Here is a 12679-nt window from a genome sequence, read left to right on the forward strand (position 1 = left end):
TGCCTTTATGGCTCAAACTTGCTCCTAAGAAGCAAGGTGGGGCAGTGGGAGGAAAGAAGTCTTTGGGGTCACAAAGACTGTATATATTTCAACAATCCTAAGATGTGCTATTTTTTCCCCCACCTTTTAACAGCTCTGGGACCAGAAGGCAACTTATTCTCAACGGAGTTCTTCCAGAGAGGACTTTGACTGCTTCTGCTGATCAGCAGGGGGCAATATCAACCCGGGACTTCTGTACATTCAATTCTCTGCCTGAAGCTTCTTAAAGGCCACATTCATTGCGTGAAATCAGGTGGCAGAGCTATGTAGATTTCGTTTTGGAGTTTAACCTCTTGGAGAGCTCCTTTCTTGCCTCGCCAATATCAGGAGATAAACCTGTGGGTTTCCTTACTCTCCTTATCTGCCGGGTGGGATTTTTTTTGGTCCGTCTTTACCTCGAGGGTAAGCCCAGCTTATTGGGAGGAGTTCCTTTTAGACTCCTCCTACTGGTTGATGTTTGCTTCTTGATGATGCATAGAAAATGGGGCATCTCATAGTTGATGGTACCTTCGAGTCAATAAAATGTGGCAGCCAGATTTTGAGATCTAGGACCTCTCCTTGACCTCTAGGAGGCTCAGTTTTCTCTTTTGTAAGCAGGACAGTAATGTTTCTCTGAGGACGCAATAAACTGATATACATAAACACCAGGCACACGGTAGAGGCACACTGATGCTGGTCTCCAATTTTGGAATCTTGTGGACTTGAAGGCACTGTGTTAATTTTGCTAAGGTTCTAGGACTCTTTCCTACTTACTCTCTCTCCCAAACCCCTGCTCCCTGCCTTCCACTCCATCCACAGTTCAAAGAGGAGAGAATGAAGTGAGCACGGCATTGTTGTCTTTATATGAGGAACTGGGAGAGAAGGAGCCCCGGGACTCCCAGGATAGACAGTGTGGTGCAGAGACCAGGCACAGGCTGGGAGGCTCAGCTGGTGCCCTCCGGGGGCACCGGAGGGCTCAGATAGAAGCCCTTCTATGGACAGGTGGCGTCTGGGCAGGCTACCTCATCATTCCCCGTGTCTCCATTTCATCAAGCATAAAATGAGGCTCATAATAGCACTTATGTCACATTGTCATTGTCAGTGCGTCCATTCTAAAAGCTTAGAATAGTGCCTGGTATTTGGTAAATACCAATACCATCGATGGGATCAACGAAATCAATGATTCCTACTTGTTATAGATCCTCTGCTCGACAGTGATGCAGCCCCTGGAGAGACAGTCTCAAAGCAAGAGTCAAAGAGGAGTGTCTCTGTGACAGAAGGGGAGCGAACCTTTCCTGACGCGCCCTACTGTCCTCACCGCAGGGAACCAACCCATGCGACATGCAGAGCCCGCACTGGAAGGTGCAAGGCTGGACAGTCAGTGGGCAAATCCCCCGTGTCTGTTCAGGGAACTACCCTTTGCTTTTCCTAGAAGAGCTTCTCCTGGACCCAGAAATCAACCACAGACACATTGTACTCTCCCCACCGCCCCCCCTCCCCAGGTCCATTCCTGCTCCAATACCGGGTCCCTGCAGAGAAGATAGAGACACCACTGAATACAATGCATTAAAAATGATCTACCGTCTGTAGGAGTCAGGTCATTAGCGACGCAAGTACATCTTTAGCAAGAACGAACAAAAGGGTTTTGTATAGCTCTGGACACAGGTATTTTACCCAGGCTAATTGAGAAGATTCTTTGCTAGACTACCTCGTTTTCCTTCAATATAGCAACCGAGAAAGAAAATGCATTTAATTTGGACCTTAAGCCCTTAATTATATTACAAATAAGAAATGTCTACCTGCTGCTTGGAGGGGGGAGGTGTTGAGTGAGGCAAAATGGTTCTTCTCTATCTGTTTTGTTAGTACACAGACTCAATGCATTTCAAATTATGAACCAGAGGTGAAGATATTAATTTTGGAGTTTGCAACCTTTCAGGTAGTTATCAAAGACACTCATTGGGAACGGTACATGCGCACAGAAGTGTGAATTCTCCAGATCGAGGAAAGCAGAGTGTCCGAGGGAGCTGAGCAAAGTAACAACAAATTGCTCGCTGAAGCTTTGCAGAATATCGGATCCAACTCCTGAAATTTGCTTGCAAATTCCCTGCTGTTTTTGCCTGAGGCTCCTGCAGAGGCCAAGCGCCTCCTGTGCTCAGTCAAGGAAGGTCTGTCAGCTTCCATCAGCACAGAGGAGCAGCCCAGTTAAACAGGGGCAGTGCCTGCCTCCTCACCATCTTTTATAGTTTAGAGCGAGAGCAGGAGAGAGGCCTGGGAAAACGTCATCTTCAATAGGGTGATGGCTGCCATTTTTGAACACTTGACTTAATCAAGACATTGCCTGGAGCCTCTCATAATAGCCTATTATGAGGGAGGCACATCCATTATGCTCACCACCCATTGAGGAACTCAGGCTTGGAAGGGCACAAGGCAAGAAAGTGACAGAGGGAGAATCTGCACCCACCACCCATCTTCTTTCCACTGTGCCTATATCAGGAGCGCTCTGAGCCAGCAGACAACTGGGAAAATGGGAGAAGAGGGGTCTGTAATCTAAGAAAGGTGGTCTTTATCACCAATGCTGGTGTCAAGCCATTGGGTGTCCTCCTACCTTGCGTGACAGAGAGCTACAACTGACACGAATTCTCCTAAAAGCAAAAGCAAGTGGGTGTTACGTCACTTACTGGTTAAAAATCTCACAGTGGAGGGAACTCCTTTGTTCTTTTCACGATCTTCCCCTTAGAGAACAAAGCTGGGGCCCCCTGTATCTAACCAGCCTCTCCGTTCATGGCCTTCAGTCTACTCATGATTTGCAAAGAGAAAAAGAAAAGACAGCACCAAACCAGACTTAAACAAACAAACAACAAAGACACCAACCAACACCGCAGCCCCCGGGCTCTCTCTCTCTGGTCCCGTCAACATTTACGACAATTTACTTCGGAAAAAAAGAGCCACTGTGGAGACCCAGCTCTACCTTGTGCTCCAGGCTGGAGTCTTTAAACATCAGTGAGAATGGCTTGATATGCTCTCTTCTCAATTTATCGCCACTCCGCAAGTCGATGGTATGTTCTATTCTCTTGTTAATTTCCTCAGGCCCAGACTGGACATGCAAAGCTTGTGCAAGATGGTTTGGAAGTAGATTTATTGAATTTCTTGTTAGGGCAGCCAGAGTCTAGGGGGAAAGCACATGCAAACACAATAAACCTGCTAGTCCCCGTTGGATTAAGAAGAAATGCAATGTTTTTAGATCAGGTTGCATTGCAAACACAGTAACAGCGCTCCATGCAGTTGTATTCGGTGAAACCTACAGAGGTTCATCAGTTAGCATTTGCTTCAGAGAAACACAACCCGGCGAAATATCACATCAAAAGGGACACTTGCCTTTCCTCTGGGTCGGTGCACTGCATTCCTTTGGTTCAGGTATTTAAAGAGGTGTTGGCTTGGAGATGTTAAATCAAGACCCTTTCTTTAACCAGGCATATCCCTGGTATGAGAGAAAGAGCACCGACAGGAATCACAGAAAGTGAAATAGCTGAAAAGCCCATGGAAAGGCTCATCTCCCACCGAGCAGAGTCCACACTTTCATGTGGTCTTTCCTTTGATGGTGGTGGAGAGACTGGGAGACCCAGGGCTTGCATTTTTGTTTTTGTTTTTGGTATTCTTTGTGGCCAGACAGCCAAACGTGCCCGGATGGGCTCCTTAAGCTCGACGAAGGTTGTTAGATTTTTACACTTGGCAGGTACATTCCCCCCGCCCCCCGCCATAGCCCATCATATATCTATATCTTCATACGGGTGTATGGGCTTAATTCCCTTTAGGCAAAAAAATGCAAGCAGCTGGAACCTCTCACCATTTCCCAGGGATAAACAGCATGAGGTAGGGAAAGGCGCGACCATCCTGGTTGGTCACGGGGTGTGGCTACACGGAGGCAGGAACAGCATTGGCTTCTGAAGATCCACCGGGTGCGGTCGGGAGGCCTCTGTCTCCCGGTGTTTCAGGGCAGGTGACGAGACCCACCGGCTGGATCGAGCCGAATGCGATGCCTGTTCGCAGCTCCAATTTAGGACAACTACTCTGACAAAGAAGTGGGAGTTTGAGCTGAGGGGGTGCCCAGCTCTTCCTCCAGGAGGTTTCCCCCAGGAGAGGTACAGGATGCGGTGCGTTTGTAGAGCCAGGAAGTGAAAACTCCCTGCCTCGGTAGACACTCACCGCATCTGCTTTTCTCTGCCAGCCTCCCAGCTTGGCCCCCGGGCTAGACTGGGATCAGATGATGGAGCCATCGGATGGCAGCCTGTGGGTCCCGACAGAGCACCCAGAGCCCTCTTGCCCGAACCCTTCAGGTATCCCCGAGCCTCACAGATGTGTGCTCAGGAGCCATCAGCTCATCTACAGCTGGGTCAGATCCTCTGACTCTAGAGCCAGAGTCAGGAGCTTTGAGCTCACGGAGAACTTCTAGCCCATTCCATAAGGAATCTTCCTGTGGTCCTGTTAGACTCTTCATTCTAACCTTCACGGAGGTAGTCAATGTAACCTACATTCAAGGTCTCTAAAAGAATTCCGTAGTAGGCCTTCATCACCGGTAGAATGTACTGAAACCCCTTCTCCAGCCCCAGGCTGACGGGTGGGGGAGTATGTGCCAACATAAGTGAGTAAAGTAGATGGTCTCAGGGCACCGAAGCGGTTGATTTCAGCTCTGAATACCAAATGCTCTCAGGGCACTGAAGCAGTTAATTTCAGCTCTGAATACCAAGGAGGCTACCGCAGAGAAAAAGATAGACGTTAGGGGGAGGTATGGCAGGATGAGAGGGGAGGAGGAGGGCTGGAGCGGAGAGAAGGAAGCAGGGACCAATGTTCCAGAAAATTGAACAGCAGGATCCACGCAGCGCCAGAGGGCTGGAGCCCCTGGGATTAAATTCTGTTACAACAGCATCTCAGGAGGCAAAGGGGACTGTACTGTCGGCCACACTGAGCATCCCCCGGTTCGTTTCTCGGCCACAAACTCTTTCCACAGTTTGGAAAATGACGGAATTTAGGTCTCTCTCTTGGCGGGGGGCGGGGGTGGGGGTGGGGGGATGACGCTCAAACTGCCCTTGTCCGGGCACACACTTTGACCCATACACTTGGCTTAGAGATGCCAAGATGCTCGCCCGGCAGGTGCTTGCGGCCGGGACCTAACAGCCGGACGTGCCACCGGCTAAATATCCACTCGATACATTCACAGCTAGGTATTTGTTTCTCTCCCTGCCATTTTAATTCTCTCACAGTTTTCCTTCTTTGAACTAAATTGATCCTACTCTACCAGTTCCTTGTGCCTTCAATGGCTCTTGAACCTCTGGATTTCACAGAGGAGTTTCCAAAAATATTTTGGGGACCGACTTCTATAATTAACAGCAGTAGCCACAAGTGCCATGAGGACAGTTGATGTGAGCACCGCTTCGAAAACATAAAGGGCATTTCCCCCATAAGAATGATGCACTCTTGAAACAAAGGAGAGTCCTCTACATCGCATGCATTTATTTGAAGGGGTAACTCTCTGCTTTGCCCTCATTTTTCTTATGGTGATGGGAACCGGCGAAAATGTCAGGAGAGACTGACTCTGGTGTGTAAGCAGACGTTCAAAAAACCAGCAATGCACGTTGCTTCCTGGCTGCCTGCACCATTGGCCACTTCTCTAAGGCAGAGAATCTTTCAGAGATTCCTAACCGCCCCCCCCCCATTCTATTGGCTGTGTGGCTCCTTCAAATAAAAGAGAAGTCTGGAAGCACCTCTCTTTTTTCCCCCCTCATTGCTACCAGGTTACAGTTAACAGTTAGGAAGGAGCCCTTGTAGCAACAGGTCATTGACCAAGTATTGAGAATTCCTTTCTTGTCTTTTCTTGTCCAGGCAGTTCTTTTTATCCTTTGCAATTACAGCCCTTGGGTTTTACTGCAGGAGTCAATGTCCAGGGGGTCCTTTTCCGATCATTTGCTTTGTCAATGACATACGACCATTACACCTGCTGTTTGACCAGCAATCCCTCTGTACCCAACTCACACCGTCAGGTTGTACACGCTCAAGGGGAGACCAGCATCAACTCAAGAAGTCAAGCAACTTGGAATGAGGGAGGGAAACTGCTTTCACTTACCCCCCGCCTTCCATCACCACAAAGCATGGGTGGCTTTGGGGACGACTATGGTATGAGATCAGCTGTGGTACCCTTTCTCCTCCATTAGGGACAACCACTAAGATTTGACCCAGTGCTCACTTTCAGTGGACTAAGGATGCCAACACCAAGAATCCATATGCTGATACCCCCAGAGGGATTCATTTGTAAGGAGGATTGGAGAAATGTATAACAGGTCTCATTTGCAGATTCAGAGTCATAATGGAATCCGTTGTTTTCAACAGACTATGGCTTTCTCTCTTTTTGAGACGGAAGGCAGCTATCCTCACCACCATACCACCAACGCCTCTCTCTTTTCGAGATGGGCGGGACCAATGAGAGCCAGACTAAGATCATGTTAAAAAGTAGTGTCAGTTTTCAAATAGGACTCCAATTTAAAGTGATCTCTAAAATGTCAAGATTGTTCTTTTATGTAAATAACTTAAGCGGTTGGCTAGGAACAGGAAAAACAAAGGGATGAAATGAGAGGAAATGGGAAATGCCCTGAGAATATTAGAATATTATTATATATGTAATCTCTCTATTATATAGATATGTGTACTCAATTGTGTATGTATATATATATATCATATTATGTTACATTATTAATATGTTATATTATATATATATACATACGCACAAACACAATTGAGTACATGTATCTGAATATATGTTTCGGTGTATCACTGAAATACACGTTATGCTTATATACAACAGCAAGTGTGTATATTAACTTATTGACCTTAGCTGGTGTTTCCAGATATCTGGGGGCTCATACTGGAGCAACAGTGTTGGAAACACCAAAGGTTGCTGCTGAGCTGGCCTCTCGTGTCTGAGTCTCTTCACAAAAAGGCACTGCAGCCCTGAGATTTATCCTCACCGAGATCCACACCCTCCTGAAGCAGTTCAATTATTTCCTTACTCATAGGCACTTAGGACAGACAGATCAAAAGCTCGGATGAGAACCAGAGGCCCTTCTGAGCCCACGTTTCTGAATGTAGGGTCTGCCTGAGAATCCGGGAGCTCTGGTGAAAAATCAGTATCGGAGGCTCCGGGAATTTTTCGGTAAACTGCGTTTGAACGGGGTGGGGCAGGTCATAAATCCTCTTAAAGTCGTCATCGGGTTTTTGGCCCCATGACTTTTCTTTGGGAATCATCTTTTATCTACATACACAGCAAAAACCCATTCTTCCTGGAGTCCTGTCACTTGATGAAGGACCTTGAACTCTGGTATTCCTTAATCAGGTTGTGTCAGCAAAGCAATTCTTCCCAAGAAGATCTCAGGCTAATGGTGTTCTCTCCAGAAGATCAGTTTTGTCGAATCGGAAATGTGTTAGCTCTTATGGCTCACGTAGTGCAATGACAGAACACCCTGTAGACACTGTAAAATCGGCTGAACTAGTTGGCAGTGCTGGTATCTGGGGAGGTCATCACCGGCTCTCCTAGTTAACTCCTCCCTGAGAAAGTTGTCCCAAAGAACGTAAGAATGAAGGGACACTTCTACACAAAATGGTTCTCTGGACCAATCAGGTTAGGAAATGCGGATCTATTACTGTTTACTGCCATCTCTCCCCACCAGTCTCCATGAGAGAGGGAGCTCTGCCTCTTTTGTGAATTTCTTTGCCCCGAGGGCTCCTATCAGTGCTCGGCACTGAGTGGCCACTCGGCACAAGTTTGTTGAATGAACAATTCTTACATCCTCCTATTGGAGGCTCACAGTCCACATGACTGAAATAAAGGGTCTGGTAAGTTCTGTAGAAATGAGATTTTAAAACTCTGCTCAGATCACCTCCACGTGTTCTATGAAATACCATCTGGGAAACGTTGGTCTAAAGTTTTTCTCTGCTTTTCTTCATAACTTCTACCCATGGGCGTGCCTCTGATCTCTGAGTAAGATCCTATTAACCTCCTTCCATGTGGCCACCTTCTAGTGTTCAGCATCAGCCCAACGCAGGTGACCTTTGACCATCTGACCTTGTACTGGAGCCTAGACATCTGCCACAATATGACCTACTGAACGATGACTCGGCCCATTATATTTTACGTATTTGAACACGGAGCATCTAAGTTGCGTGTCCTACCACTACGTTAAAAGCCAGTCAGGTATCACCTTCTCTACAAAGCCGACTTGAGCCTGCACTTACCCTCAGCACAGCAGTCACTATGATGCATTGCAGTTGCCTACTTGGGTGCCTGTCTGTTCCTCTAGGCTCTGGTCCCCTGGAGGGTTAGGCACTGTGTTTTAGCCATAACTCAATCCGGAGCATCTGACATATTTGGTAGGCTCTTAATACGTATGTGTGGAGTGCACGCACGGATGAGTGGATAAAATGACAAACTATACAGAACACTAAAAAGGGCGTTGTTTCCAAACTCTTGCTATCAAAAGTCGCTTTATTTTTTACCTCTCTCCAGTCGACCCCGATTTGGAAAGATTCAATTTACCGAACTGTATTTACTAAATAAAAAGTAGTTTCTTTTTCTACCATTCGATCAGTAGGAGATAAGAGGCATTACACAACTGAATATAATTCCAGCCAAGAGCAAGAGCCTGGAAAGTCAGCCCCACAATGCTTGTCAAGGTTCTGGAATCCAGAGAATGTCCCTGCCTTTACTATCTCCCAGTACTGGCCACTAAGGGACCAGAGGTCACAGATGAGAAGGACCCGCGCCTGGATTAACGTCAGCTCAAGTGCTTGCCACAAGACAGCACAAGGTTGAGGTCATCACTGAAAGGGCTTCCTCTTTCAGCACCTCTGGGAGGTGGACGGGGCAGTCTTGAGATTTAGCCACAGGCGGTTGTCATCGGGGACGCACGAGATGGGCCAGCTCGTTGCCGATCTGGGAAAGACCCAGAGAAAATGCCAACTCCGGGGGGTCTGGGGCCCCTGCCTCTTTGTGCTGAGATGCTTTATCTTTTCCCAAGACCCTGCTTCTTCCAGGCTCTGGCTGGAGCCTGCACGCAGAAGCAGGTAGGGCCATGGCTTGCTCAGCTAACTCCTGCTTTGCCCCTCCACTGCCTCGATGGCAGCATTTCCCTGTGCCTGCCTTGGAGGCCTTCGTAGCTCTCTTTCAAACCTGCCGCCTGCGTGGTCCAGGTCGTGGAAAAGACAGCGGTTTTCCCTTCCGGTTCCTACCCCCCTTCCTGCATCCTACAACTACACAAACGTGGGAAGAAATTGCGGGGAACCCTAAGCTCCAATAAGAGCCCCCAGCTGCACACATGAAAGCTCTTTCTTCTTGTGTTTAGTGAAACCCCAATCCAACCCCCAGAAGAAAAAGTTCCTACCTGTTTAAAAAAGAAAAGCCTTTTGTTGTTTTTGTGGTGGTTGTTCTTTTGAAGAAAGCTCACTTCTTAAGAAAGCTTTGAGGTGACCTAATGCATGACGATTTGCATTCAGGGCCTCAGTTGGTTGTGTCTGAAAGAGACATAATTCCCCCCCTTTCTCCCACCCCCCCTCCTCAAAACTGGGGAGGGGGAGCAGAGATCTTCTTAGATGTGGTACATTGTGTTTTCCTGGTGAGAAGGCTGTGAGTGGCATGTGAGTAAACCCTGAGTTGGGGCTTCCCAGAACCTACTCCCTAACACTTCTTCCTTCTTGTAGGAACAGAGGCCCTAGGGAGCAGGACCACTCTCCATAAGCAAGGGACGCCAGTCAGGATTTGCCACCACTTTTCCCGTCTGTACTGACAGAAAAGGAAGAATCACATTCAGATTACAGGCCTGACAGCGTCTTACTTAGGGATATCACTTACTTTTCTTTTACGTTTTGTATAGTTACGTGACTGTCATCTATTTTCCGAACACAGCCAAGGAATGTTCAATGAGACCTTACTGCAGGAGAGGTCTCCGTGGTATCGCCGTGGGAAGAGGTTTAAGTTATTTTCGTAAGCTCGTAGCTTCTGCTCCAAGAAATGAAATAACAAGGGGCAGAACTCTGCTGAAAAAACAGTCCAGATGTTTCCAGCCGGCCTGTGTGGGATTCCAGCAACCGTCTGTAACCTGGTTCCCAAACTTCGATCGAGCACACGAGGTGAGTCTGGGGCCCAGGCTACAGGGACAATCATTGGTTCCCAGCTTTAGGCAGAACTGAAAGTTTGCAAATATCGTCTGGATGCTACATTTGATAAGGAACAAGAGTTGCGTGGAATTCTCCCATTGGTCTTGGTCACTCTGTGTCTGGAAATTTCCATCTGTTTGTGATTAAGAGAATAAGACAATGACGTGGGAGGTACCCCTAATTCTCGTAGATGCCACAGTAAGTGTTCCCAGACTTGCTGAGCTCTCTTCCCAGTGTGTTTTGCCTGACATTTGATGCTTTGCTCCTTGCCTCAGTTCATCCTACTGGAGGCTCATGGTCTTGAACATACACTTGTTTGGTTCTCTTTGGATGAGGTTTGGGCAAACGGTCAGCTGTGGCTGACCTTCCAGGCCCACCACAAATCCAGGCGACGGGGCAGAGCGCCCAGGACCAGGGGACTCGGCGGGAATCACCAGCATCCCAGATTTTGTCCCTAAGCTCTGGTTCAAAACCGCAGAGCCAGGTTGACTGAGGACAAGTGGTGTCTGATACCCAGTCTGTCCTGTCTGAGAATCTTGTCTGGCTCTGTTCAGCTCTATTAAGCTAATTCCGGATTTCTTTCTCTGATATTATCCTTTGAGTTTCTCAGAAAGATGCTAATCTCAGTGTGGGAATGTCATTGCGCTTGAGTCATTTACACACATGGGCCACTCTTAATCAAAAGGAATCGTCACACTTCTGCAGAACTGGCTGAGACAGAATTTGGCACGTCCATTGGGATGTGGCCACTTTGAAGCCACATGATTGGAGGCAAGCTGCCAATTGAAGTTTTAGCTTTTAAAATACCCATCCATACTAATGTGTGGAATACATACACAAACCCCAGCAATGACCTCCTCTCGGGGTTGAGCGGGGATAGGGTGAGCCCAGCGAGGGAGACAGGATTCCTGTTTGGGACACGACTCATGAGTTGGGGAGAACGACCCTGACACATTAATGGTTTGGATCAAAGTACTTCTAGCCCTACAATGACTGGACCAAACTGTCATCAAGGCTGTGGTTGGACAGGTAACCAAATACCCACTGACCAAATGACCTCTGGGCTAGCAATATGGATACTTCCAGCTCAGGAAATGAATCAACAAACATATCAGCACCTAAGTTACTCAGTTTTGTGTGTGTGTGTGTGTGTGTGTGTGTGTGTGAACATCAAAGATGTAGACTTTTCAGAAAGGTCAATTACCACGGGGAAAATGAAAGTGTGTGTGGGGGGGGAAGGGAGCACGTTTGTGTGTGGAGTGTGTGTGTGTGTGTGTGTGTGTGCATGTGTGTGTGTTCTTGGACATCTGAAGAGAATTAAAATATGAAAATTACCTAAATGTTTATTTTTTCTAAGGTTATGAAGTAACTCTTTTCAGGTAGGAATAGGAAATAAGGATCATAAAGGTGAGTTGTTGATAGATAACTCATGTTTGGTGTTTTAAGTCTATCAGTCTGAGTTTTGTTTTTTTTTTTTCCAGATTCCTACTCTACAATTTGTTAATTAAATTTAGTTATTGATGTTTTCATTCATTTGGTTCCAATGGAGCTAGGCATACTGACCTTTGAGAACCCAGCCTCTTACTTTTACCAGTTACGACAGGACAGAACCCAGCAAAGAACCTACTTAGGTCACATTCTGTCTTTGGGACTTTGTGTCCTCTACTTTCTCCTAACTTTTCTACCACACACTTTTCTGCTGGAATTGTCTCATTCATTTCGCTTTCCTGGGCTGTTATTATCCTCAGTGTTTGTTTCTGAGCTCATCAGTCCAAGACACAGAGTCCTGAGTGGATGCCACCACCCATGACACATACAAAGCCCTTCCCACGTCATGGTGGGAGATCCTTTGGGGGCCTAAAGGTAGTAAAAAAAAGTCGTAGAGTAGGAAAGGCATAACTGAACTGGGAGGTTCCTAACGTGGAATTCATAACAGCAGTTGGGAGACCTTGAGATGTGTGAAAAGCTTCCAGAAAGTTCCATCGATGCCCAAGCAAGTATCAGGGTAATACCTTTTTGACCCTGAGGGAAGTGAAAATAACTACATGCATAAATAGCTGAAATGAGGCCCAAAGAAATGTCCAGTGTCTGCTCTGGGCCGGAATTAAATCACCTTAGCGTGGTAACCCTTGTTGCCTTGTGCCGAGAAGCAGTAATGGTGGGTTATGGCACATATGCCCAACCATTTTAAAAAGCAGGAATACACATTCATTCACACCCAATGCAGTTTTGTGTGGAAAGAAAACCCTTCATACGCAGGCCTTGCACTGGGCCAAAATAATCGTAAGTATCCTCGGTGGCAAAAAAGATGAAAAAATCTTGATGTAGCTCAACGAAATTTTACAACGAAGAGTCTTAACCGAGTCATTGTCCCAATTAGCCCAGAGATTAATAAAACATAAATCCCAGTTCAAGGATATAAAGCAGCTAGGGGAGAAAAAAATCCATATTTTTGCTTTCTCTT

General features: G+C 47.0%; 1 protein-coding gene across 1 annotated transcript in view; it reads right to left on the reverse strand.

The window, feature by feature from the left end:
- The window catches only part of ADCY8 (adenylate cyclase 8), a 222390-nt gene that overhangs the window by 82438 nt on the left and 127273 nt on the right, over window positions 1-12679 (reverse strand). Inside the window, exon 8 of the mRNA XM_047073816.1 lies at window positions 2987-3184. Within this exon, the coding sequence (XP_046929772.1) occupies window positions 2987-3184 (198 nt within the window). The remainder of the gene's footprint in view (window positions 1-2986; window positions 3185-12679) is intronic.

Source organism: Lynx rufus, unplaced genomic scaffold (genome assembly GCF_022079265.1).
Source record: "Lynx rufus isolate CCGP_SWC_20201006 ecotype Redwood Valley unplaced genomic scaffold, mLynRuf1.p SCAF_12, whole genome shotgun sequence".
In the NCBI taxonomy this organism is placed as follows: Eukaryota; Metazoa; Chordata; class Mammalia; order Carnivora; family Felidae; genus Lynx; species Lynx rufus.